We start from the raw sequence: 26,926 nt of genomic DNA on the forward strand, positions 1-26,926 counted from the left end.
CATGTTATAAAGAACCACATACTTTTTGTTACCATCAACAACCTTCTGACATAATTCTGGCAGGACAATTGATCACTCTTCTTTTCAGAATTGATAGGGCTCATTTAAATTGTCTTTTTAACATAGTCCTAGCATTTTTATTAGGGTAAAGGTTTGTGTCATTCAGCAAGCTTAATGCTAGCCTGCTTTATGTTTTCCAAAACTAGTTTTAATGTGTGTTTGGGTTCATTGTCCAGTTAGAGTACACAGATGTGTTCAACCATCTGTCCCCCTCCCACTGAGAAGGGGCAACCAAGAAATAAGCCCCTGCATCAAAATCGACACCTTCAAACATGTCTGAAATTGGCAGCTCCCCCTTATGGACAAGCTAAATGTCTTCTGAAGAAAGGTTTTATGGTCAGGCAAGAAAAAGATTGAATGTTTGGAGGGGTCAAAGTAAGATTTAAAAAAATAAAAAGCTGCCAAGCATGGTGGTGGTGGTATCATGCTGAGGCCCTGTTTAGCTGTAGTGATGGTAACAAAAAACAAGGCAGACGGGGACAACCGTCCAAAGTTTTTAACTTCATCTCAAATCAACAGTTAGATGGTTGAAACTCAGACACAGCTGTGTGCTACAGCAGGACAATGATCCCAAACACACATCAAACTGATTTCGGAATTGACAAAGAAGGCTAACATGAAGCTTCTGCATAAAGCTGCTGAAAAGGCCCCAACTCAACACATTTCAAATGTATCTAATATGCTTAAAAGCTACCAATTTTAAACCAATCTGAATGAACTCTACCAGTTCTGTTATCAGTTGATCAATATTCAGCCAGTATTATGCCAGAAGCTTATTAATGGCTACAAAAAGAAATACTTTAAGATCCAAGATTTAACCCAATACTAACAGCCCTGTATATAATGACACAGTAAAATATCTAAATTAATGACACTCCTACAGATGAGTTTGTCAACTTCTGACCAGAATTGTACATGTTCGTTCACATTTCATAACAAACATGTTTTATCCTTATTTACAATCAACAAATATTCAACTGTTATTTGGTCGGTTCACAAATCCTTAAAAAAGAGCAAATGTCCCACACAGCTGTGTACTGAAGTGATTTTTTTATTTACATTTTTCTCAGTAGTAAGTAGTGCATCATTAGTTGGGTTTCCGTTTTAAGCAGCAATAGTTCTGGCCAGTCTTTACAGCAGCAGGATGGAGTGTTTGGAACTTCCTGAAAAATCTGTCCCATGTTTTTCAGAAACGCGTGACTTAACTAAATTATAGATTTTGAGAAGAGAGTTTGAACAGAAAATTGTTGCTTATGGCACAGGGAGATGCATTATCTCAAGATTCGTGTTTTTGTATCTGGTAAACAGAAAAACAGTAGTTTGCAAAAAGACTCAGGCCAACACTTGGTTTGTTACATTCTGGTTGAAAGGAGCCAGACTTTCTTGTAGTCTTTTAACTAAGGAACGTTTTCTGCTTTTTGTTTAGTTTAATTAAGAAATCAAAGGAAAACTAAACTCAAGAGATGAAGCAGTGTTGTGTCTGGACATAACAGACAACTTATTAAAGAACCAATTTTAAATACAAGATGCCCCAAATTACTATTTCTTCCTATTTCTTTAGCTATTTTTTTCTTGTTTCAGGTCTTTGGTGGATTGTTTTCTCATTTTCTCAAGATGTAAATTTCAAAAATTTAGTACCCGATGGTTTTGTAGTCCTTACCAGAAATGCACCGATTTGTGGCAAATTTCACATTTGGATTTTTTTGTAAAGCTCTGACCTGCTGATATAGCAGCAAGTGTTTATAGAGAAATACAAAAATTTAAAAAGGATTTTCTTAAAAACAGTCCAAAGTTACTGAACCATCTCACCCTGCATCACTAAAACCAAATAAGAAGAATACCAGCATCAACTTTACTCCTAAACAAAACAGCGCTCACAATTCTTTTTGTTTTTTACACCCCTGAAAATATAGATGTTCACCCATCATATGATATTCTTTTTCTGTACAATGTTTTGTACATTTTCAAATAAATAATTTACTTTGTTCAAAATAAAATTTGAGAAAAAACCTCAAATTTACAGAAAGGTTTCAGATTTCTAAACTATTTATTTATTTACTGTAACAAAAGGTAGCCTTGGGAAGCCCTTCTGTTGGGATCAGTCATTTTTTTATATTAGGAGCAGAGAGAAAGAGAGAAGATGACACTGAAGTCTTTTGTTTGGGTGAGCTTCGATTTTCCTATTCAACATACTGTGTTAAGGGAGCGTCTTCATTGTATCTCCAACTGGGAACTTGAAAATCTGACTTTTGAATACGAAAGTATGCACCATAACTGCCTGTTTTAGCAGCTCCAATCTGTGCTTCCTTTGAGTAAATGATCAAATACCTCTTTGATAATGAAATAGCTCCCCGAGTCATCTTCCCTTAGTAACAACTTCCACAATGGAAAGTGATCTTGTGAAGGCAACTTGTAATACTTTGGTGAGGTGCATTTATTGATCATTTTTAGTTTCTAACTGGCAGACTCTGGTTACCAGACGATTTCTCTGAGCATCTCTAGTCTTCCTTCTAAGTCCTCAACTCCAATTTCCTTTTGCAACAAGGACACATTGCACACCCTGGTTATATATAAAAACCCTTCCCATGTTAGGATTAGACTGGTCTTCATAGCCTGCAGAATTACTGGTCATTAAAAGATTCTAATAAAATCTGGCTCCTTGGAATCAAAGCCTGAAGAGGAGTGGCCTAATCATCTTGCACAGTTATTTAAGTGTTCTGGTGTTGATTTGATTAATTAAAACACAGAAAAATAGATCAGAAATCAATTTATGTGTCGTTCTGCTTAAGATTGGGTGTTATGTTGAACACAAAGCAGAGTTTTCAGGCCTTGTGAAGTGAAGATTGCAGATGTCTGAAGCCTGTATCTTGATGCATTTCAGCAGCAAATATCAGATAACATGCATGGATCCTATGTGCCTTCCCAGGCTCATTTTACTCTATGGGGTAATCAGAAGAGATATTCTGCATGATAAATTGAATTGTTTCTGTCTTTCCTACACTATATTCCCAAACTGTGAGATAGACCTGAAAGATATGAATAAAAATAAATTATCTGATCCTTGAGAAGCTTTAAAATGCAATGTAAACTTTTTTTTTAACAGATTCATTACGTTTTAAGCCCTCGAAATAAAAACGGTAATTATAATTAAAAGCTTTGCTCTCTTTCTAGCATGTTAGAGGACATGGAAAAAAAAAATTATTTCAGCACCTCCTGACCATGCAAAGGCCACAAGTCCACTTATAATGAATCCAATCATCTAGAAGTTTAAAAATGTTGAAGCTTGGCAGTAAAAACTCTCAGTTGTCCCCCTTCAGTTTCTGTGTAACACATTTGATGCGGATATTTTCTCGGAGGTTGCGGAGGCGCGCACTGCGACTCGTGATTTCCTCCACGTAGGTTTTGGGGAACCAGCCCCGCTCCCCGTCTGACAGCCTGATGCCCTCCACCCAGCCTGCAGAAACATGTCAGCTTTTACACATCAAGCATCTAAGCTTCACATATCTTTTTAATGCAAGCTGCTTTCATTGAAATCCATAATGAAGTTTGGATCTTACACCTTAAACCTTTACACATTTTGTCACATTACAGCCACAAACTTTAACGTATCTTGTTGCGATTTTAGATGTTACACCGACACAAAAAAGTGCATAAATGTGGAGTGGTTTTTAAGATTTTTTCCAAATAAAAATGTGTGACAAAATGTGTCTCAAATGTGTGACGTGATGAATAGCTCAAACTCTGTGAAACTGGATGAAGAGCATCTGTGAATATCAGTCTTGCCACAGATTCTGTATTTGATTTAAGCCTGGACTTTGAGTAGACCGTTCTACACAGATGAATGTGCCTTGATTTAAACCATTCCCCGTTAGCTGTGACTGTACATTTAGGGTTGTTGTCCTGCTGGAATGTTATCCTCCACCCCAATCTCAAACTATTTTGCATCTTCTAAAAGGATTTCTACATCTTCCCATCAACTCTGACCTTCTTTCCTGCCCCTGATGAAGTAAAACATCCAAACAGCATGATGCTGCCAACACTATGTTTTACATTGGAGATGATAGTTGATGTGCATTGTTAATTTTCCAACATTTTGCATGCAGACTAAAAAGTTCCATTCTGGTATCATCTGACCAGAGCACTAATACATTTCAAGTATTAATGAAGATGACTTCAGAAAGAAATTTAGTTTCTCTGGATTTTGTTTTAGGAATATCAGGGTAATGGTAGTTGATAATAACAAAAATTTAGACTTTATTGATCTCACAATGGAGAAATTATCCTCTGCATTTAACCCATTGCTTAGGGAGCAGATTTTGAGGTGTAAAAATGTTGAAAACCATGTATCCTATTTATCCCACTTCACAACTTACCACTAGTTTCTGCTGGTTTATGAAAAATCATAAAATTAAAATTGCCTTCAAGGTTTTGGTTGTTGTTACATGACGAAATGTGAAAAAAAATAAGTACTTTTGAACGGACTGCGCCTGAAACTGGTCCTCCAGACTCTTACCATCACTTGTTATGGTTTTAGCATGAAGAATGTCAGCTTTTTCCAGAGTTAACTCATCATGCTCTTGGGCCTGATAGCTTTTAATGCACTGAACCTGGGATATATCTGCAATAAAAACACAGGAAAATATGTTAGTGGAGTTATCTTAATCTGCTGCACACTTACAGATTTCTACATACCATCGTTTTCACTGGCCTGCTCGATGTCTTCAAATGGATCAGATGGAAACATTGCTGTAATCCATCTCTGCTTACCACTCCTAGGCAGAGAGAACCAACAAGAGCAGTTAGCTTAGAGAAACCCTGCGGGGAGATGATGTGAAAGAGTATTTTGTTGTCCTACTCGGTATGTGATTTAAGTAGGATCTGATGTTTGAGCTGCTGGCCTTCACACAGCTGCAGATAGAAGATGAACCCTGAGATGCCTTGCAGCTTCTGGCTGAGGTCCTTCACTTTCAGCTCTCCAATCTTGGCATGCACAAATACCATGAACTTCCACGTACTGTAACAAAAAAAGAATGAACATTTAAGTGTAATTGTGTTTTTATGTTTCACATTAGCACTGCAGTAATACTTAGTATCTGTTAAGTAACATTTTCCCCAAGTTATGGAAAAGAACCCTTACTTATTGTTGCTTATTTGTTTCCCAAAGAAGAAACTGATTAGGTTTAGTTTAAAAAGTCCCAGATTGCTAATTATTTTTTCCTTTGCACAGGTTCAATTATATTTGGGCCAAAACAAGCATAAAGTATCATATGCAAAAAAATTTGTGTTTATTTTTCCTCTATGAGGGCATTTCTGAAATACATATCCCGAGAGAATAAACACTGATGACCACATGATACGTAATGCTATTCAGGCAAATTGCTGCTAATATTATTTAAATTATTATTATTATTATTATCCATGTTCCATATACAATTCCTGTCAAAGGTTCACATACACTCATCAATGGCATAAATGTGATGTTTATTTTGGGCTTTCAATGATTTATTTCTAACGTTCTTTTGAATTTACCTCACATTTAAAAATTGTACTTGCAGGTTCATATATATATATATACATTCAACCCTACTAATACTGACCAACTGTCTGTCTCTGTCTGTCTTTTGACCCCTTGTAGACGAGTTGTTTTTAAAAATCATTGTAGATGTTTGTTGTATGTCCCTGCTACGACTCCAACCTGGAACACCTGCATCGAGTACTAAGGCCTCCTTAGATGGGTGGCGCACTCTACAGCTCTACCGTTCTACCGCTCTACCGTTCTACCGTTCTACCACTCTACTGCTCTACTGCTCTACTGCTCTACCGTTCTACCGCTCTACCGTTCTACCGTTCTACCGCTCTACTGCTCTACTGCTCTACTGCTCTACCGTTCTACCGCTCTACCGTTCTACTGCTCTACTGCTCTACTGCTCTACCGTTCTACTGCTCTACTGCTCTACTGCTCTACCGTTCTACTGCTCTACCGTTCTACTGCTCTACCGTTCTACTGCTCTACTGCTCTACCGTTCTACCGCTCTACCGTTCTACCGCTCTACTGCTCTACCGCTCTACCGTTCTACCGTTCTACTGCTCTACCGTTCTACCGCTCTACTGCTCTACCGCTCTACCGTTCTACTGCTCTACTGCTCTACCGCTCTACCGTTCTACTGCTCTACCGTTCTACCGCTCTACTGCTCTACCGCTCTACCGTTCTACTGCTCTACCGCTCTACTGCTCTACTGCTCTACCGCTCTACCGTTCTACTGCTCTACCGTTCTACCGCTCTACTGCTCTACCGTTCTACCGCTCTACCGTTCTACTGCTCTACCGTTCTACCGCTCTACTGCTCTACCGCTCTACCGTTCTACTGCTCTACCGTTCTACTGCTCTACTGCTCTACCGTTCTACCGCTCTACTGCTCTACCGCTCTACCGTTCTACTGCTCTACTGCTCTACCGTTCTACCGCTCTACCGTTCTACTGCTCTACCGTTCTACCGCTCTACTGCTCTACCGCTCTACCGTTCTACTGCTCTACTGCTCTACTGCTCTACCGCTCTACCGCACTGCACTACACAGACCGATACATTTAAGTTTAATGCCACAGAGCATCACTTACTCCTTCCTCCGGGACAACAGCAGGCAGTCGTTAAACAAGTGGAGGTACACGGGCTTGGTGGGCAGCTTGAGCTTTGATCCCGAAATGCTCATCATCTGGGTGTCCACTTCCAGGAGTTCACCGTGCTTCACCAGCCAGCGGGACTGGGAGATGAGAGGAAAGATCTGAGGAGGAAAAAAATTGGTTGAATAGTTGTCTTAATACTGTCAAAACTGCAATAAACAATAAGCAGAATTTTCATACATAACCTACTTTGCCCTCAAAGTGGATTTTCTTGTTGAGATGAATGAGTTCCTCCATCCTCTTCATTGACTGCACGCTGGAATTACACTCTCTGATGATCTAAGAAGGCACACGCCAACACTGTTATTACTGTTACGCATCACCAGCAATAACACCGGTATTCTGGCCATTATAGATGATTATCACAACCTTTTTTAGCTCATTGAAAGCCTTTGTGGCTGTGTCCTCATCTCGGGAGCCTGGTGTTGTCCTCTTTAAGATGTTCTGAAAAATAAAAATGGTTTAGAAGGCGAGCCCATAGGTAACCAGTATTTCTGTCGCATGATGTTGGTAGGAAGAAACATGGCTCCCACTGGGAACTTAGCTAATCTAATTATTACTCTATTTACATCGTGTTTCGAGGGTAAACATGATCCTTACTGTAAATGTTTTAATGTCTTACCTCCACCAGCATTTTGAGCCGCGTGATCCTCTGAAATGGGAGGATTAGAAAAGAGGTCAGAGGAAGCCTTTGGCAGATGGGGTCCTCCTCTAAGCGAGCCAGGATGCCAGGGAAACGAGGGTTTTCCTGCCTGAGAGAACATTTAGAAATTACTTTTTGGTGAATCAAAATTCCAGGTGTTTTCAGTCCTGAAAGAGAAAAAAAGTTTAGACTTATTCCCAAAGTAAGGGGGTCTTGGGATGTTTTCAGATTTCTAATAGGGTAGGCCTACCTTGACTCATATAAAACCAGTAATCAATGATAAACTGGTTTTTGAACCTGTTTGTGTTTTCCCATTTGATAGGTTTATGACTATGCTTTGATCTCTAAACAGCAAAGGTTTGCATCACAAGTCTAAGCTGCTGTTATTTTGTTGCCAGGAATCTGAAAAGCTTGAGAACCACTGCCACTGCACTTAAGCCCCAAAGACATACATAAAAATTTGACCAACTTGCCACAAGATGGCACCTAAACTGCCATGCAGTTCACACCACTTGAACTGTTTCACATTTGTCACTTCATAACCACAAACATCATTATGTTTTAGTGGCATTTTATGTGATAGACCAGTAACTAAATGTGCATCTGGGCTTTTTGGAGGATTGGCAAGAAGAAAGCCAGTGATGAAGGAAAACTATGGAAAGGTTCTGTTTGGAGTCTGCCACAAGCCACATGGAGACAAACCAAACAAGTAAAAAGGAGGTAGTCTGGCCAGATGAGATCACAACTCCACTGTTTGTTGCAATATGCAAAATGTTATGCGTGGTGGGAAACAAATACTGCACATCACCCTAAGCACACCATCCCCACCACAAAACATGGTGGTACAGCATCATTCTTTAGCCATTCTTTACACAAAGATGCAAGGTGGCCAGAGCTGATGGTGATATTGAACACAAATGCACGCTGCACTTTTTCAGTTTGAAAATCATGTGTTCTTTTTCTTTACAATTATGCACCAGTTTCTGGCGGTCTATCATGTAAAATCTCAATAATATAAATTTAAGTTTGTGGTCGTAATTTGATGAACTGGGAAAAAATTCAAGGGTTGTGAGTTTAGATAGTTGTAATTTATTGAAGAGCCACTGTACAAAAGTAACAAAGAAGCACATAAATGAAACTTGCTTTGCATAGACTGCACCTATGTGTGCTCAGATCTGCAACAGATTGACTGAACATAAAAAAAAAATAATTACTCACAGCAACCGCTGGTACGTCTGCTCCTGATAAGCCTGGTTGGTTACATAAGGCAAATAGACCCTTCGCAGAGCTGGGCAGTGATCCAGGACTATGTCACACACATCAAATCGGAGGATGTCTTCCTCCAGCCTGTGCTCCAGGTCCTGAAGGAACCTGCAGATAGCAAGGAAGGAGAGAACACTTTGAGAATGCGAGATATGACAGCTGAAAGGTGTTAAGACATGGAGTCTAAATGCAGTGGAGGCAATCAGCTGCAGATATCTTCACCTCTCACTGACATCTTTGACTTCAGGCATCTTGGAGAAGAGCCACTGCTTCTCCTGAGCTCCAAGACACTCAGCGAGCTCCTGAGACAGCATGAAGTGGTCCACAGCGATCGTCAGGCTGCGAATGTACGACGCCTCGGATGTTACCAGCTCAAACTTTGCCTGAGGGGGAAAACACACGGTTTTAAAGAAGTCAAACAAAGAATGTATCAAATTCCAAAGTAAAGGAAGCTTTACGTTTCGTCACCTCCTGTAGTTTTCTCTCCTCGTTGCTGAATGTGTCCAACTGACCACTGGTTCGTACATCAGGTATATCTTGCCACAGTGCAAATGCAGAGCCTCGAGAAGAGCGAAAAGAGCTCGAAGGAGAGAGATTGGATGGAGATGGAGTCCCGTCTGAACCCTCATCTCTTAGTCCCTCCTCCTCTGTTCCCGGATCCTTCCCTTGCTGCCTTTGGATCTCTCGGTTGATGGCAACATCACTGTACTCCTGGTAGAGGATTGCTGCAAAATCAAAATGTTGACTGAACAATATGTGGTTCCAGAAATAAAAGGCAAAAAAGATGAGGTATAAACAATTTAATAGCAAATGGAAAAAATAAACTTCTAGTCAAACTTACAGCTTGGCAAAAAACGTGACAGGCGATTTGATGTGGGAAGCGGTGAAGATGTGCTCAAATCTTCCTCAATGGATTTCTTTCGCATTCTGTGAAATCACACCAAAATATTTTATTTAAACTTCACAGATTAATTGTGGGAAATTAATTTTCATATTGTCATCTTATTACCCAAGTTTAGTGCTCCACCGATGTAAAGGCATTACATTGTCAACACTGGGCAGCTGAGGTCCAGTTCCAACAGGACTGTGGGTACTGCTGTCACTGGAGCCTCCTGAGCTGCGGTGTCTGGAGTTAGACTTATCTACAGCAAATAAAAACAAAATGTAAAACAATCTGTCAAACGTGAGGCAGTCGCAACAGATGCCAACTCACACTGTGGCTGGATCTGCTGGAGCAGACTTCCAGTTAAAAGTGTGTTATTGCTCTCCACTGTTGCAACGTGCTTGCTCAAGATGAGAGGTTGCTACATATTAAATGATTCAATGCAAATAATAATAATAATTTAGTCTTTATTGATCTCACAATGGAGAAATTATCTTCTGCATTGAACTGGACTGTTTATGATTTGACTTGGTTTTGGTTATATGACTGGACTGTTTTGAAATTAATTGTATCTTTTTCAACTGAATTTGGAAGGAACTGGATTCCATCAGGAATCGACCACCAAGGAGTTTCTTGTTATTTCATGAGTTTTACTGTTTTTCTTCATTAGCTACTTCTCAACATACTAATTTAGGTATTTTTTTCGCCTTGCTGTTTGAACTCAAAACTCTGTGCAGGTAATCAGATCTTTGGCTGAGCTCAATGAGTCAAATCAGAGCATGAAGGCTTGCTCAGAAGGGTGTTTATGGTTGGTGAAAGATGATAAACAGTTTTTTTCTAAATGGGTTAATTAGGTTAGCTCCTCCCTTTTTGGATGTTTCCTCATTAAATGCTTCCCAAACTTGCCAGCTTATAATTCAGAAACTAGAGAAAGTAGGGACATTTTGACAACATAAACAGTCTAAACACCCATTGTACTATTTTTATCCAGTTTGACTACTGTGTTTTCAGCCTCTTTAAACAATTAGACCATAAATGTGTTCTTGATGGACTTGGCAAACACTTCAAATGAAAACATAAAGCTGCTGAAGTGCCACTTGGGGAACTAGTGTTTTATGGAAACTGATGTGCTATTTCCCTGAAAATGTATTACATAGACCTGTTCAATTGCTGGTTAACACAAAGAGCTAATCAGCCAATCATGTGTTGGTAACTCATTGCACGTGACATGGTTGTTGGTGTGAGTACTTTAGAAACTACTAGGAATTTCAGCCACAACCATCTCTCAGGCTTACAGAGAAACATCTGAATGAGAAAATACCCCGTTAGCAGCAGCGGTCGGGATAAAAATGCTCTGTTGTTCTCAGAGGTTAGAGGAGAATGGGCAGACTTGCTTGAAATGATAAAAAAGGCAACAGTAGCTCAAACAAACACTCTTCAATACCAAGTAACGCTGTATTTTATCGGCTATTCGTTTCTTAAACACATCATATTGAAGTTCATATTGAGATGTTGTGGTTCTGTAGCTAAAAGAAAGGAAGAAAAAAATGCACGTGGACCATGGTTTGAGTATGGAAATAAAGTCCGATTCAAAGGCTCTTATTGTTTTAAGAGGTCAGTTTAAAAGAATAGTTGATGCCATTCTATTGTTATATGTAGAATCATCTGATAGCATCTTTTATAGGAATCATGTCTTAAAACGTCAACAAGAGATTTTCTAGAATCACCCTGTTATCCTACAGCTTATAGCATATAGCATACCAGCTGTACTATACCATTGTGGTCACCTTAGAAAGTCTTTAAACTACTATTTGATCTGTTAGGATCCACTTGATTTCTCTAACCTGCAGAACTGTGTAAAGGTGTTAAGTTATCGCTCATTCATTGTTATTGGCTCCAAAGGAATCAAGGCTTCTTTTAATCTTTCCAATTAGTCTTATTCAATATTTTCTCATTCTCTCTTTAACAGTCAAACTGATTCCCAAAGAGCTGTTAGTTTTAAAGAAGACCACCATGCATGATATGTTGATATAATCAAGTAGAAGAATTGAAGTAGCGCCATGGTCCAATTAAAAACTTTAAAGGCCTGAAGATCTACTTTAAAAGGTTACATGAATGCCTGACTCACTGGAGGAGAGTGTAAATACACTGGGGGTGTTTTAAAATATTTGAACTGTACAGTTGTTTCTGAAGAAGAGCTACAAACATCTGAGTTCTGTTGTCCACTCACAGTCAAGGTTTGGGCTAAGGCTGTTGGAGTTCTGCCTGTCTCTGGAGGCCACCCGAGCAGATAAAGACTTTCCCAGCTTCAAGGTGAATGAGTTCTTCCTTTGGGAGAGTTGCAGCCTGGATATCAGCTCTGAAGCCGAGAAACGCCGGCGTTCTTGGTCAGTTTGACGACTGCGTGGCAAAAAGCTCACTCCTGGGTGAAGTAATGTCTCTACAATTTCACTCTCCTCCTCCGCTCCTGGTTCTGAGTCCTCTATTATCTGCAAGGGTTCTGAGGGTACATAGAAGCTATCTTCATGGCTGATGTTTGGGAGATCCGGAGCACCGTCTGTGGACGAGGGAGTCGAAGTTGCATCCAGGGAAGATATTTCACTGAGGTCTTCCTCCAGAAAAGATGCAAAGGGTCCGGGGAATATGTAGTCCGCCTCCAGAATTGGGCTGCTGATTGATTCATCGCTAGGGCTGTCTGGAGAATAAACCTGCACCTTTCGCCCTGAGGACAAGAAAATAATCCTTTTAGCTTAAATGAAAACATGTTAACAGCTTCTAAAGTTTAATTTGCTCTGTCAACTCACTGATAGACTTTTGTTTCAGAGATCCCTGCGAGGTTCTCCTCTGAGGCTGGCAGGCCTCTGGGCCCAGAAATGCTGGACATTCTGGTGAGGATGAGGAGTAAGGTACCTGAGATTCCCAGGTGTCTCTGCTTGTGTACAGAGAGGACAGGGGGAAAGACAGAGGGAGGCTTAGAGCTGCATGGAGAGGACGGCAAACTGTTGTTATGGTCCGAGGCTTCTCGGTTTGGTCCTGCAAAGAAGTCCTGGTGCTGTTCTGGCAAACAACATCCAGATCACCCACATCATGTGATGGAGAGCTTACATTTATTGTATGTTCAGCGTCTGTCCTGTGATTGCCTTTTTGCATATCATTCAGTTCATTTAGAGTTTGTCTTAAACAACTTAGTGGTTGAGAGTGTGAATCTGAAACAGTGCTCTGCCTCTGAGAGCCAAGACCGTTTAATTTAGAAGGTGCTGGTTGTTGTAACTCAATGAATGCCAGCGTTTCCTGCTGGCATACAGCCACGTGCTTGTGATGGATGGGGTGGAGGAGAGGCCGGCCCTCCTTGGACTCGCTCGGACCATGGGACTCTCCTGTGCCAGGAATCCACATGCTGGGGTTCTCTCCTCGGCAGCGAAAAGTGTGAAGGTGGGGATGGAAATCAGGAAAAGGTGAGAATCCATACCCAGGGAGCATGGCTAAACAGCCACATGGAAGCTGCAGCAACACAGATATAAAACACAACAGTAATAAGTTACATGCATGTATCAAAAATGCAAAACTAATCAGTGTGATTGTGCTGCTGTGATAATAGATCAATTTATTGTGCAGCTTTTACACAGAAATACACTACATTCTAACACCTGTTAATTTGATCATTAGCCTAAGAAGTCAAATCCTGCACATATGGTCTCAAAGTATTTACCAGGTGATCAAAACAGCCTGTTCTTAAGTACTGTTTTGAATATATAACCCATTCTTTTCATTTTGTCACTTGCACCGGTTTCCTTATTTTGTTTATTGAAGCTCAGCTTACAAACTCTATATGATCCAGTAGCAGAAAACGTGAACACTTCTACATTTTTAGATTGTGATCAGGAGTGTAGCTCTTGAAAGAATGCAGCAACGTTTAATAACAAACCCTACACACTATGCAAACACTCCTGGAGTAAAGCTATGGAGGTGTACAGGATGTCTAACAGCCAAGGCCAGTCCTCACAGATCGACACACACACACTGAGGTCTGGTCTGATGTGTCTCCTGAGCGGTGTCTTCCTGCGCTAATTAAAGACTTCTCTCCACATAGCATCCAGCCCCTGTACTTAACAACTACAAACACAGCAACTCGGTAGCCCCAGACAGAACACCACAACAGTAGCACAGACAGAGGAAGACGGCACATCCTCCACACTCTCACCTTTCACTTGCAACGATCAATCACTAAGGCTGTCAGTCTGTTTGACAGCAGGTATCTGAACTCAATTGGATATTTTCTGTTAAAACAAAGAAATTGCTCATAAAGGTAGATCACCTTAAAGAGTTTTTAAACACACACCAGTGGAGCTCTGTTTTTTTATGCTGCTCCTTCCTGAGCAGCTAATCCTCACGTTCTGCTTTAAACACCTGTTACAGGAACTACGACATGCAGCATCATACAGTCTCATATGCACAAGGGAAGGCAAAGCTTCTCGTGTTTAGTCACTGATGAGCTGGTATTGTAACAATTGTAACAATCCCTAATTCTTCCATTTTTAAGCAACTGGTATCTTTTGTTGTTGTTGTTGTTTTAAAGAAACAAAACAAGAAGTCCTTAAAACACAGATTACTGGTAAAGACTTGTAAAGACTTGTAACAAAGACTTGTGAAGAAAAAAATTGAAAATTAGAACAGGAGAATAGAACACCAGAAACATAAATGATCAAATAAGCACCTTCATGAGAGGCATTAACATTTTTGGAGAACTTTTAACTCAACACTGCTATTTTCTCACAATGGGAAACTTACACTTGACCACATTAAGCAACTCATTACTTAAAAGTGAGAGTTCTGCACACAAAGAAAGTTTAAGGGAACAGCAGAGACCAACAGAGGAATGAAGCTAAACCTAAAGGTATAATTTTACTCCTTTTCTCTCCCTTCTATTACACAAAGTAACCATAGCCAAAATAACAGAGCAAATATCAATAATTTATGTTGGTGACGATCTGATCTTGTTCATAATCAAGATTTTATTACAGGAACATCCAACCTTGTAGTGTTTTATTTTTGAAAGTGGCCGAAATTGTGGCGGTAGTCTTAAAGGTTGTCAACATACATACACCCACAGGTGTTCAGGTGTTTACAGATACACCAATATACAGGTAGACTCTATATTGAGCTGCAGTTGCTACTAAATACATCTTATATTAATAAGTACTGTGTACTTTTCAGTGACGTTATATATGCATTTGTTGTTTGTACCTGTGGTTTTCTCTCTTTGTACAGGTGTAGAAGCAGGCTTCTAGGCTGTTATCTTGTATTCCCTTTATCGTTTTTTTCCCTCCTTTATTCTTATCTCCTATCCCTTTTAACTTTGTGCCCCACCTCTGTCCCTTTCTTTCTTCTGTTTTTTCCCTTTTGTTTCTGTCTCCATGTCTATTGCATTCAAAAAATCCCAAGGCAAACGATATCAATAAAAAATATGATGTGCTTGCTGAAAGGTGTATTTTTTCAAAAACATTCAAATACGATTTAGGCTATTATGCTATGAGGCTAACAAAACCTAAAAATAAATTGATGAAATATTGTGAACTAGTGCATGTTGGAGCAGTGATTTTATTTAAAAATGTGTTGGCAGTGACCTTTGAACATGACGGAATCCCATTGTGAACTAAACTTCCTCAACACAATAAAACTAGAAATCAGTAACACACAACAAACACTCACTGTGTGTAAAAGTGAATGCAGCTGTCTCATATTTAGTCAGTTCATTCTGCTCATATTTCAATGTATTAGTAATTCTGTCATTTTAAAACAGCTGTAAGGAAGTAATAAAGGCTAAAGATCTTCCTAATTTCACTTTGCAGCTGTTTAAACCAGAACAAATAGTCTACAGAAAGCATTTTGGGACCCAAAGGAGGCTGAATGTTAATTGTTAATTTTTTATCTTTCACCTATTTGCTCCTGCTAGCATGCACAGATTCTAGACATCCTCAAAAGCTATTAAACCCTAGACGTCATTTATCAATTAGATTTAATAATTATGTTCAAAGGCTGCAAATATTAACGGAGCCAAGTATATTTCTTTTTCCTTTACAGTAAGTACGTAGCTTCACATTCAATATCTTCTACACCAGTAATGTACTCCCATATTGCATTACTGAAGAACATAATAGCATAAAATAAAAGCATAAATGTTTGTTTCTTAAAAACGTTCTTAACACATAATGCTGGTAGTTGTCTTGAGAATCACAGGTTGGAAATCTCAGTTTATCTTTCTGTTTATCAGGTGCACATGTGCTGCACACGATGAATACGAGGCCACTGAAAAGCCACACCTGCTCTTGTGGCAAGGATAGGCCGGCCAGAAAATCCTATCCGTCTTTGTTTCAGAAACACTCACACAACAACACACACATTGCATGGCTGGCACAAATGGTTACCTGTTCCTGACTGCAGACAAAGACAGCCTTTATGTGCATACCTGTGCCAGGCTGCCCTGAGCACAGGATGCCTTAGAGGGTGTGGAAACTGCTTATACTCATCCACTCATATAGTGCAGTCACTAAGCCATAAAAATAAATCCAGACCATGGCTGCATAATGACACAATCTTAATAGTGTCTGCACGTGATCACCCACTTCTTATACTGTAATCCTGCTCTATTTGAAGCATTATCTAAACGTTGCTTAACTGCTGCTACCTTCTGTCATGTGAGATTAAATCTGTGTTATTTACAATATATTATCCAGACCAAAAGATTATGTATAACAAGACTATAATGACAATGTCACAGTCTGAATGAATGAATCTTCATTTAATCCTTCACTAATGGCTAAATCATCATGAAGCAACCCCATCTTAGAGGCAGAATTAGCAATTTTCTTATTTGATCAAAAGCTTCAGAAGATCACAAAATTTTAACAGTAAGCTTCAACAGCAAAACATGAAAGCTTCAAACTACACCTTACATTCCACGTACTGATACAATTATGTTACACCATTAAAATTTTACTTCAAAGACGTGTAATTTTGCTTGTCACACCAGGGTGTTATTTGTGATTGTTATAGAGTTATAGAGTCCCCCCGCCCCCTGTAATTCCACTAGGCTGCTCTAAGACGCCATGTCTGCATAGGGAAATTAACAAATGGCCTTCTGACACGTTTTAATCCCATCAGCCATATGTGGAGCATTTTTAATTTTTAGATTTTTCATCTGAGAGGCCTCGGAATGATCCTTTCATACAGCGGAGGGAGGGAGCAGAAACTTGCTGATTCAGCTCCTCAAAACAACAAAATGTTATGTAATCGCATAATTGAACTATGTTTCATGGTTCCAGGGGAGAGAGGAGAATGTTAAAACTAATGGATTCAATGCAAGAGATAATGCGCTTTATGAGGACATAAAGGTCTGCTCTGTTTACTTTCCAAATGTTCAGGAGAATTATGCTAACAGAGGCAGCATGTAAGTGGAAAATGATTATGTTAATCCTGTGTATAGATAAAACGGATTATAACATGTTTGCTTATGTCTAATTATGAAACACTAAAGTATTATTTTAAGATAAACCCCTACCTAAATAAATCAACAAAAATTTGGCTGTCAGTGACATTTTTTCTGACACCTGAATATTGTAACTTTATCTGCAGATTTTTACTTTAACTCAAAAGTCTGATTCAAATTTCTGCTGATGCTCCACAAAACACTTCATGGTTTGACTCCACACCAAAATTCTTAAACATTATTTAGACAAGAGGCTGTGTTGTGTTTTAAAAAAGCCAGATTAACAATGGACTACTCTAACCATGATTAAAGGCACCATGATTAAGGTAACTCCCTCATCCATGTTTCCACAGTAAAGAGTCCCCAGATGACAGAAAGCATCTCATTCTGAAGTTAAAAAAAAAGTTTCCAAAAGCCTGCTCCTTCCTCAGTTTGGAATTATTCTCAGTGTACAGTGCCTTGCAAAAGTCTTTACCCCCATTTAAAAAAATATATATATATTTATTTATTCACATGAGTTAATACATTTAACCTGTCCGCCTGAATTCAGAACTACCGGTACTTCTTGTTTAGGTTGACCTGACACAATAGTGCATGTAAACAATGTACTGATGGAAATAATAAAATCCAATTACTTGAACAGTAAAGGAAATGTTTATTAAAAATCCCAGAGTTTTTTCTTTCACTAGCACAGAATTTTCTCCATGAGCTCAGCTTCAGCATGTTTGGTCAGACAAAGCGGAGTGTCCTGACAGTGTGGTGTGACGTGCTGCTGTGTATGTGTGAGATTGCGGTTATACTTGGTCACATTAGACCACTAATTGCCAAGATGTGGACTTAAGCAGCCCATTTTTGTCTGCATAGAGAAGACATGACATAATGCAGCATCACTTCTGGTAAAACAACTCCCCTGAACTCCCTGTGATGTGCGAAACCAGTTTGTGTTTCATTTTCTGTCAGTGATGATGGGTAAGCAGTGACATTCGATTGACTTTCTATCATCTCATAAACCCAAATCTCATCATTGGTTGGCTTGTATGGTTATTTAATGAGTAAATTAATTAATGCGACTCATTTTGAGTACTTTGAAATATAAAATTAGACTGTGTTTTTTATTTTATTCTGTTTGGTTGTACTTTATGATGGCACACTCACTCATGCAATGCTTACTAGATATGCTTACTAGCTCTGATTGGATTAATGAAAACCTTGAAACCCTGAATTTATGAGGCCCATTCCATTCCCAGGCTTTCATGGAAACCATTCCAAGTACTAATGGTTTTCTTTATCTCTTTCCAAAACAAACTCTTCAGAGCAATTTTTAAAATTCCAATCAGAGAAGTCACACCTGATGTCAAGATGATGTACACGTTTTTTGTGAAATTAGACATGCCCATTGTGTAAGGTCATGGGTGTCTTCATTTGTCTTCCAGCTTTCGTCTACAGAGACAGGTGAGCACCCCAGAGGCTACGGGGGAGGCGAATGAGAGGGTTACTCAAATGTTTACACATTTTGCTGGTCCTCTTAATCCTCCTTCAAAGCCTTAGGCTACGTACTCACAACCTTCTGGGACACCATGACGGTGCCAGCTGACAATGCAGCTTACAGACCCAGAAGCCACTGCTATACAAGGTCCATCTGAATGACAGTGAGCAGGAGCATCCATCAGCTTCTGACTGAAGCGACAAGCTGTAGAGGAGCCTTTGCTGACCCTGACTCACCCAGCGGGATTCCTGCTAAAAGAGACAGACAAACAGCAATAGCTTGCGTGCAGACTTGGAAAAATGATGACCATTTCACATGTAAACGCAAAATCTTTTGGACCTTTAACCCCAACTCCCTCCAAACTTACTCTTCTACTGTAGAAGTCAGATATGCTGATGTGAGATGCACACCGTGACTAGAAATGGCACAAAGGAGCCTTTGATAAAACTTGTTGAAACACCTTGATCTAATTATGGTGCTTTGTCATAAGTCACGAAAGCTACTAAGTTAATAAAGAGCTAAAGCCTCAACAGGTAGTAAAGTCTGAAAGCCTCATAATCAGTAGTTTTAGACAGACTCTAAGTATCTGCATGCAATGAGATTCAGAGGAAGAAGATATTTTTTGCCAAGTTTTAACAACATATAATGAGTTGAACAAACAGATTAGAAACTCAATTTATTTAAATAAGTTCAAAAAATATCAAACAAATCCCTGCACCAGGAGTAATGCTCAATGATTTCCTTTTTCGTTTAACCAAAAGTTTTTGTCTGAGACATGTTTATGTAAGTGAGGCCTTTAGGGCTTTATGGCCCTTTTCCATAAGTAACACCTCTATTCGATTCAGCTCGGTTCAGCTCTTCTCCACTCGGTTTGGTCCGTTTTCCATAACAATTGAGTACCATCTCAATGTGGGCGGGGTTGTCAATAGCAGGGTGGTCCCACAGTCCGAAAAAGTATTGCAATATGATTTGTATAGACACAAACACAACAACAGCCTTGACTGCTGCTCAGTCTATGGCTGTTGTCATAGATAAGGCTGCGGGCAGCAAGACAAAGTACTCTGGATAAGTACAGGAGAGAGAGGGAAGCTCTTACCCTTTAAAACTAAGGGGAACAAGCTAGATGGTGTGTGAGGGCAAGCTAATGCTACCTAATGCTAGATTGCTATATAGGTTATCTACACAATAAACCTAGTGTACAACAATTTAACCGTTGAAGATATTAGTTTTAATATGTATGCTGTGGCTAGTGATGCCGCCCCCTACCCAATCAGTGATGAACACTCTTCTGACATTATGTTTTCAGCACAACTCGACCTGGTTGGAACCACATCCAACCAGGTCCCAAAAAACAGTAACCGTTACTAATGGAAAAACATAAAACGTTTGTTGAGCCGTGTCGAACTGTGCTGAGATGGTCCAGTGGATAAGGGCCATTAGATGATGTTCTGGGTTCATCCTCCTGGATGAGTCATTTTTTAAACAAAACCATTTGAATTGAGGAAGGGCACCAGCCTATCACAGAGACACACAGAACAGATAGCCATGCACACACATAAGTATGTTTATTAAACAGTGAGAGTCAGCCAGAGAACCTGTAAAGAACCTATAAATACACAGAACATGGAAAATGCAGAAAAAGGCCTGAGCTGGGATTTGAACCCCAAACCTTTGTGTTGTGATGTAACATTGCCAACAGCTCTGCCAATAACTAGACCTGAAAAAAGTATTATGAACTAATGAATTTGGATAGCCAAAGTCATTGTCAATAAACAACGTTACACCAGCTTCCACTGTCTAACAGCAAGTAAAGACTAATGTTTACAGTGAACACATAAGCAGTAGAGTAACAAACACTGTATTACCCTACTGCTGAAAATAGAATCTAATAAATGCCCTGTTTACTCTTTTTAATTAATATTTGCTAAAGCCAGAAGTGCCTTTGCTGTTTCAATGAATGATTTAACTGCTTTTTATGATCCATTTTCAAAGGTTTACGTTTCTGTTGGGCACCAGGAAACTTTGGGATAGTATAATCACTAATAATTAATAGCTGGCCATTTGCTTTATGACATCTGCTAAAGAAATTACAGAATGTCACCATCTAATAGAGGTGTACTGAGATCTTGTAGCATGTTTTGCTATTGCCTGATTTATGTTTGACATCTTGTATGTGTACTTGAAGCTTTAGTTTTGAAGTGAGAATGGAAGCACGTTGCTGTGAGAAAGCATATTTTTGTCTTCTTTTAAGACAAATATTTCTGCTCCCCAAACAAATATTGAACAAAGCTAAAGTGAGTTAATAAGAAAAGCAGTTTTCAAACAGTGATTTTATTTACTAAGGGAAAGAAAGCTTTCCAACCAACCTGGACCTGCGTGAAAAAAATATTTTCCCACCTTGTTGAATCATAAATTCACTAAATGTTTTATAATGCTGTGTTCAGTTTCACTAGTCTAAAGTTTGGAAAGGGTTACAGAGCCATTTCTAAGGTTTTGGGATGCCAGTAATTCACAGTGAGTGCCACTGTCCACAAATGGTGAATACAAGGAACAGTGGGGGACCTTCCTAGGAGAGGAAATAGCACATCATCAACTCATCCAGGAGGAAACAAAAGAATGCAGAATGACATCTAAAGCTATCTCGGTTAATGTCAGAGTTTGTGATAAGACAATAGAAACAAACTGGACAAAATAATAAATGCTGACCAACAGGAACAAAAAAAACCTGTGTAACATTCAAAACACATGTTAATTATACCTAAGACCTTTGAAAAGACATGCTGGGGACTGACGAGACAAAAGAAGCTGTGGCTCCCCTGTTATATTTGGTGCAAAACTAACACAGCATTTAAGCTCAAGAATATCATTCCTTCTGTCAAACATGGTAGTGGTAGTGTGATGATTGGGGCTTCTGTGCTTCTTCAGGACCTTAATGGCCTATTGTATTTAATAGAGCCTTGAACTATGCTCTATACCAAGAAACACTGAAGGAGAATATCTAGGTGCATGACCTTAAGGTCAAGCGCACTTGGGTTATACGCCACGAGAATGATCCAAAACACACTAGCAACACTAGTGAGTCTACCTCTCCACCGTCTATACCTGCTTATCCTTGTAGGGTCGCCAAGGACTTGTGCCTATTCTAGTGGTCAATGGTGGGGTACATTGGTGGACAGGTCGCCAGTCCACCACAGAGCAACACAGAGACACACAGGACAAACAACCATGCACACACTCACCTGAGAACAATTTAGAAAAAATAGCCTATCTAACCGTTATGTTTTTAGACTGTAGGAGGAAGCCAGATTACCCAGAGAGAACCCATGCATGCACAGAAAGAACATACAGACTTCACGCATAAACAATCCAGGCCAGGACTCAAACCCAACTGTGCTACCAGCTGCGCCACCTAGTGAAATCCTGGGCATATCAGATTGCTATGATGAGGCTGGAAACACAAAAAGCGAGCATTTTAAATAATCTTTTAGGCACTAAGTGCACTTTAAAATTACACACCTGCAAAATATGGACAAGGGGACCCTGTATTGGATTATTTAAAATTATTCTTTAAATCACAGTTTGTGATCTGTGAAAGCGTTTCTATGTGAAGAAAAAAAACAAGATGCATAAGTCCAAGCTTTAATCGCATATCTTATTTTAACAAGCTGCATGTAACATTTGACTCCAAAGCATCCTATTTCTGTTCTGATCCAGATCTGTTAAAAAGGAGACTGAGCTTGTTGGGCTCAAACTGTCAGTCACAGCATTCTGGTTCCAATCTGATCCTGCGCAGCAGATGTTTCCAAAAATCCTGACCTACTTTCAATGGAACCGCTGATCTCCTGCATTTATCTGCTCAGGTCTTAACTCTCGCTCTCTGTATTCTGTTTTCATTACCCTTTTTTAACTCTGTGTTCCACGTATCAACAGCTCCCCATTTCCAGCTTTTATTATCTGGACATGTATGGACAAGCCATGTGTTGTTTTGAAATGTGATCGGGTAAATTTGAACACCTAAAGATGACCAGTTGAGAAATATTTCTCGTTTAGCTGAGGCCTAATGCAATGAAAGATTGGAAATCTCATCAGGATTGCAGTTGTGACTTTATAGTGAACTAAAAGGGAAAGAATAAAATCTGTTGGTGTTTGATATGATAGCAAGAACTCATTAGAAGCTTTGGTTTCTTATTCAAAGAGAAAATAAACCTAGAGATAAGCATATTCAGCTGAAGGACGATTCATCAACCTCCAAACACAGAAACTTATTACATTGCATGAGTAAAATAAGTGCAGCACCCACTGCATTAAATTGGCCAAGGCTCAATGTGAAATAACCTTAGGGCTGTAGAGCCAGACAGGTGTGCAGGGCTGTCCATAGCGTACATGGCCAGAGGTTCAAATGTCTAGATTCTTAGCTTTTAGCCTTTATGCATGGACAAAATAATCCTTTAACAAGCAATGAGAACTGCTGCCTGAAATGTGTCAAAGTTCTGACTTTCAAAAAGACAAGGCTGCCCGCTTGTCTTGAAGACCAAACGTTTCTACATCTGTTACATGGTTTAATAATTACTACCTGAATGTATAAGGTTCTTAACTCAGTAGGTGGTCTGCTTTACAGTCTTGGCTTCATGACAAGTTCACGTCCAGTTACCATCACAGATGAGACCCCCTGACACACTGAGACTCCTTTCCACATTCCCCAGATGACTCTGCATGCTCATTCCTCTGAAACTGAATGCTAAGCTCAGACAGGAGGCCAAATACACTGAAACTATGCACGCGCAGGAGCAAAAGCTGCTATTATGGACAATTAAAGCTGCTGGTATCTGGGCCGCAAGCCAAACTGGCAAGAAAGTGACAGAGTTTCTTTAAAATAACTGTGGCGCTCATATTTAAATAGCTGCTTTCTTCAGGTCAGTGATGCCTAACGGTTCTAGCTTAGTTTTAAGGGAAACAGCTAAATTTGAATAAATAGGGATAGCTTTGAAATGGAAGAAAACTATAAATGTTTTTTCAAATGTTTTACAAATAAAAATCGTAAAAGTATAACAGACCACTTTACTCTGATAAGTAAAATCTAGTGCAAAATAAAGTCCATGTGTGTCTAATTTAATCTCGGTATAAGCCTCGAAGCTTTATAGAAGAACATTCATGGAAAATGAAGAAACACACCTGACAGGTCAGGGATAAAGTTGTTAAAAAGTTTAAAGCAGAGTTAGGTTCCTAAACAACATTCCAAGATTTGGAAATCGTATAGGTTGGGAGGGAAAGGAATAATCAGAGAAGCAGCCCACAGGTCTATGTCAAATCTGGGTAAGCTGCAGAGATTCACAGCTCTGTCTGTTGACACAACAGCTATTTGCTATGCATCCCACAACTCAGGCCTTTATGGGAGAGTGGCAAGAAGAAAGCTGCTGTTGAAGGAGAGCTATAAGAAGTCGAGTCTGCAGTTTGTCACAAGTCATGTATCGAACACAGCAAACATTTGGAAGAAGATACAGAGACCAAAATGGATCTTTCCGCCCATACATGTAAAACACTGTGCAAAAAAATAACACACTATACTTCTCAACAAGCCATCCTCTCTAGGAAATACAGTGATGGTGGTATCATGCTGTGGGGGTACTTTTTCATAAGCAGGAACTGGGAAAATGCTAAAAGTTCATGGGAAGATGGATAGAGCTAAATATAGGCCAACCTGGAGGAAAACCTGTTAGAGGCTGCAAAACAATTGAGACTTGGGCGGTGGTTTATTTTGCTGCTGGTTAGTGACCCAGAAGATGCAGCCAGAACAACAGTCAAATGTTCAAATTGAAGCATATGCATATACTAAAATGGCCCAGTCAAAGCTCAGACCTAAATCCAATAGATAATTTATGGCCGGACTTGAGATTTGATGCTCACAGAGGCCCGTCCATCCCATCTGACAGAGCTTAGGCTAGTAGATATTCCCCCAAAAACTTGAAGTTGTAATTGCAGCAAAAGGTAATTCTACCAAGTATTGAGTTTAAGACTCAGGGGAAATGCATGCATACTTTTTAGATTGTCAAAGCCTTAAAAACCCTTTTTAACATATGCATACTTCTATAAAGCATTGTATGAACTGAATATGGAGCATCAGGGGTTTCTGAGTCCATCTTTAGTTTAAGGGGATTAATTGATAAAACGGAGGTGATGTGCACACCCTGGCTACTTTCCTATATAGTGCACACACAGACACACACATACATGCTCAGACAGCCACTGTCTGAGTGGCAGGTGATGGGGCAGGTGCTCTCCAGACAGTTGTGGGGGGAAGGAGGAAGTGGGAGGGCAATCATACTTTGCATGTGTTATGTGAGCAGGCATGCATAAGTAAATCAAATCTAAGCAGCTTCCTATAGGGGAGAAATTAATTCCCAGGTAAAGGAGATTGGCCTGGTTCGGATCTCTTTCTCACAGTGAGGATTCCAAGGAAAAAGGTTGTCAACAAGTCAATGATCATGCAGAAGATCTCCAGCCTGCTATAAACGGCAGTTAAACAGTTCAAAGTCGCGATTTATACGTTGTGCTGGTACACATTTACCCAACATGCAGATTGTGCATTCAGGTCAGACCTAAGGTAGTAAATCAGACCATTTAGACACCCACAGCCACCTTGTTGTAAACCAGCCAAAATATTTACCACCAAACTATGTATATACACACAGCAGCAGACAACTCACATGACAAAGCACTTAGTCATCAGGTAGGCAGACAGATTCGCAGCCTCACCTCAGCTCACCTTCTCTCTGACAGAGTTTGAACAATGAAATCAGCCTCAGATGATGCATACGGCAACTAAATGAGAGTGTAAGCAGGCGTATAATCTGATACATGGATTCACACATTTCAAAACACTCATAGGGAGTAACAACCTCTGCCTGGTGCCACAGGTAGTGCAGATATCTCAGTCTTACCCTTACTGAGTGGCAACTTTTAGCCATGTACAGTTCCCAACAACCCTTCATCTAACATATTCCAGACATGCACTTACCTGCCTCGCTCTGCAGCTACTCACTGCTGCACTGTAACCATCACATTTAAAGGCTCCCTGCCTAAGGAGCTGCTGGAAACATTACCAATGCAAGAAGCAACAGCGTCTTCAAAGGGAATAAATGAATAGAGAAGCTAATAATCTCTCAGGTACCAAACATGCATCTGCTTGAGCTGGATAGTTGGATCTCTGCAGTTTCTGTCCGTGATACATCTGTGAAATTGAACATTCTACTCCAGCAGTAGGGGGGCTTTCTTTAATTTTTCCAAAACACAAATCAAAATTTCTTCCTTAGCTTGCAGGTCACCTGATGAGCCGCACGACTTTCCTTTCACCCAATGCATAACAAAAAGTACAGCCTGCACCCTCAGCTAAACAGCACAGCTCACCTTTCACTCCCTGTTACAAAGTGCTCAGATGACATGTGCTGGAAAGGTGCTAAAATGTAGATTTATTTGCTCAGTTTGTTTTTTGAAGGTGATTGGTATCCTACCTCGCTGGCGTTCGTAGCCTAGAGTGTGTGCTGGACGGTGGCCAGCAGCAGAGTGTGAATCCAGGCCATCCCAGGGTCAGGCTGAGCCACTCTGCAATCCATTGCTGCCTTGTGTTCCTCTCGGCTTCCCTCCTCCCCTCTCTGCACTTGGCTTTCTTTCTAATCACAGCAGACTTTTCAAAACTGTGTCCCTCTTCTTGGTTTCTCTTCTGTTTGTTCCTTTTGCTCTTTTCTTTCCTTAGAAAATAAAAAACAGGTTAAAAACACACCCCACTTGCTGCTATCATAGCTACTTATAATGCAGATCCACTCTCTGAGCTGCTCTGCTTCTTTACCCTCCCACCCTGCTTTGCTCTCTCTCTCTCTCTCTCTTTCTCTCTGCTACTGTTGGAGAAGAGCTGTCCTTTTTTCTCTTATTCTCCTCCCTTTCGCTTGCCTTTCCTCTAATAATTATTTAGTGTCTCATTTCAGCACCTGCCCTGACACAGAAAGAGGAGAAAGGGAGAGGGACAAACAGACTTGGTAACAATAAAGTTAGTCTGATACGAATCATACAGAGCCTTGTAGAAGTATTTTTACTTCTTGAATATATTTAAATTTTTTAACGTTAATACCTAAAACTGCAGATGTTTTGCTAGAATATGACTGCATTTTATTTAGATGTATCAGATTAAAAGGGGATAGAAATGCATGCCACACTTTTTAGATTTCACTATTCCTATACAGTTCAGAAACGTTTGGGATTTGAGTATTTTCCAGGTCTGAATAAGTTTGTAAAAAGAAAACAAAGTCTGGAAAATTATTTGTATTTCTGGACTCCATCCATATATCATTATCTAAGAGTTGCTTCCTTCCATCCTTGTGTTCTTTCATCTTTTTCGATCCATGTCATTCCTTCCATTTTTCATTTTTACTTTGCT

The 26,926-nt window shown here is 39.8% G+C and overlaps 1 protein-coding gene across 1 annotated transcript; it reads right to left on the reverse strand.

Moving 5' to 3' along the window:
- Nucleotides 1–1,460: 1,460 nt before the first annotated feature.
- Nucleotides 1,461–26,355, reverse strand: arhgef19 (Rho guanine nucleotide exchange factor (GEF) 19). The gene is made up of 16 exons (XM_047371344.1): nt 26,007–26,355; nt 12,331–13,027; nt 11,757–12,248; nt 9,653–9,785; nt 9,485–9,570; nt 9,112–9,368; nt 8,866–9,026; nt 8,599–8,751; nt 7,360–7,489; nt 7,107–7,181; nt 6,927–7,016; nt 6,675–6,838; nt 4,916–5,074; nt 4,753–4,832; nt 4,574–4,678; nt 1,461–3,514 (listed from the first exon to the last, which is right to left on the reverse strand). The coding sequence occupies exons 2-16, from the start codon at nt 13,004–13,006 to the stop codon at nt 3,360–3,362; spliced, it is 2,916 nt and encodes a 971-aa protein (XP_047227300.1). The 5' UTR covers nt 13,007–13,027; nt 26,007–26,355; the 3' UTR covers nt 1,461–3,359.
- Nucleotides 26,356–26,926: the final 571 nt, after the last annotated feature.

Source organism: Girardinichthys multiradiatus, chromosome 1, assembly GCF_021462225.1.
Source record: "Girardinichthys multiradiatus isolate DD_20200921_A chromosome 1, DD_fGirMul_XY1, whole genome shotgun sequence".
Lineage (NCBI taxonomy): Eukaryota > Metazoa > Chordata > Actinopteri > Cyprinodontiformes > Goodeidae > Girardinichthys > Girardinichthys multiradiatus.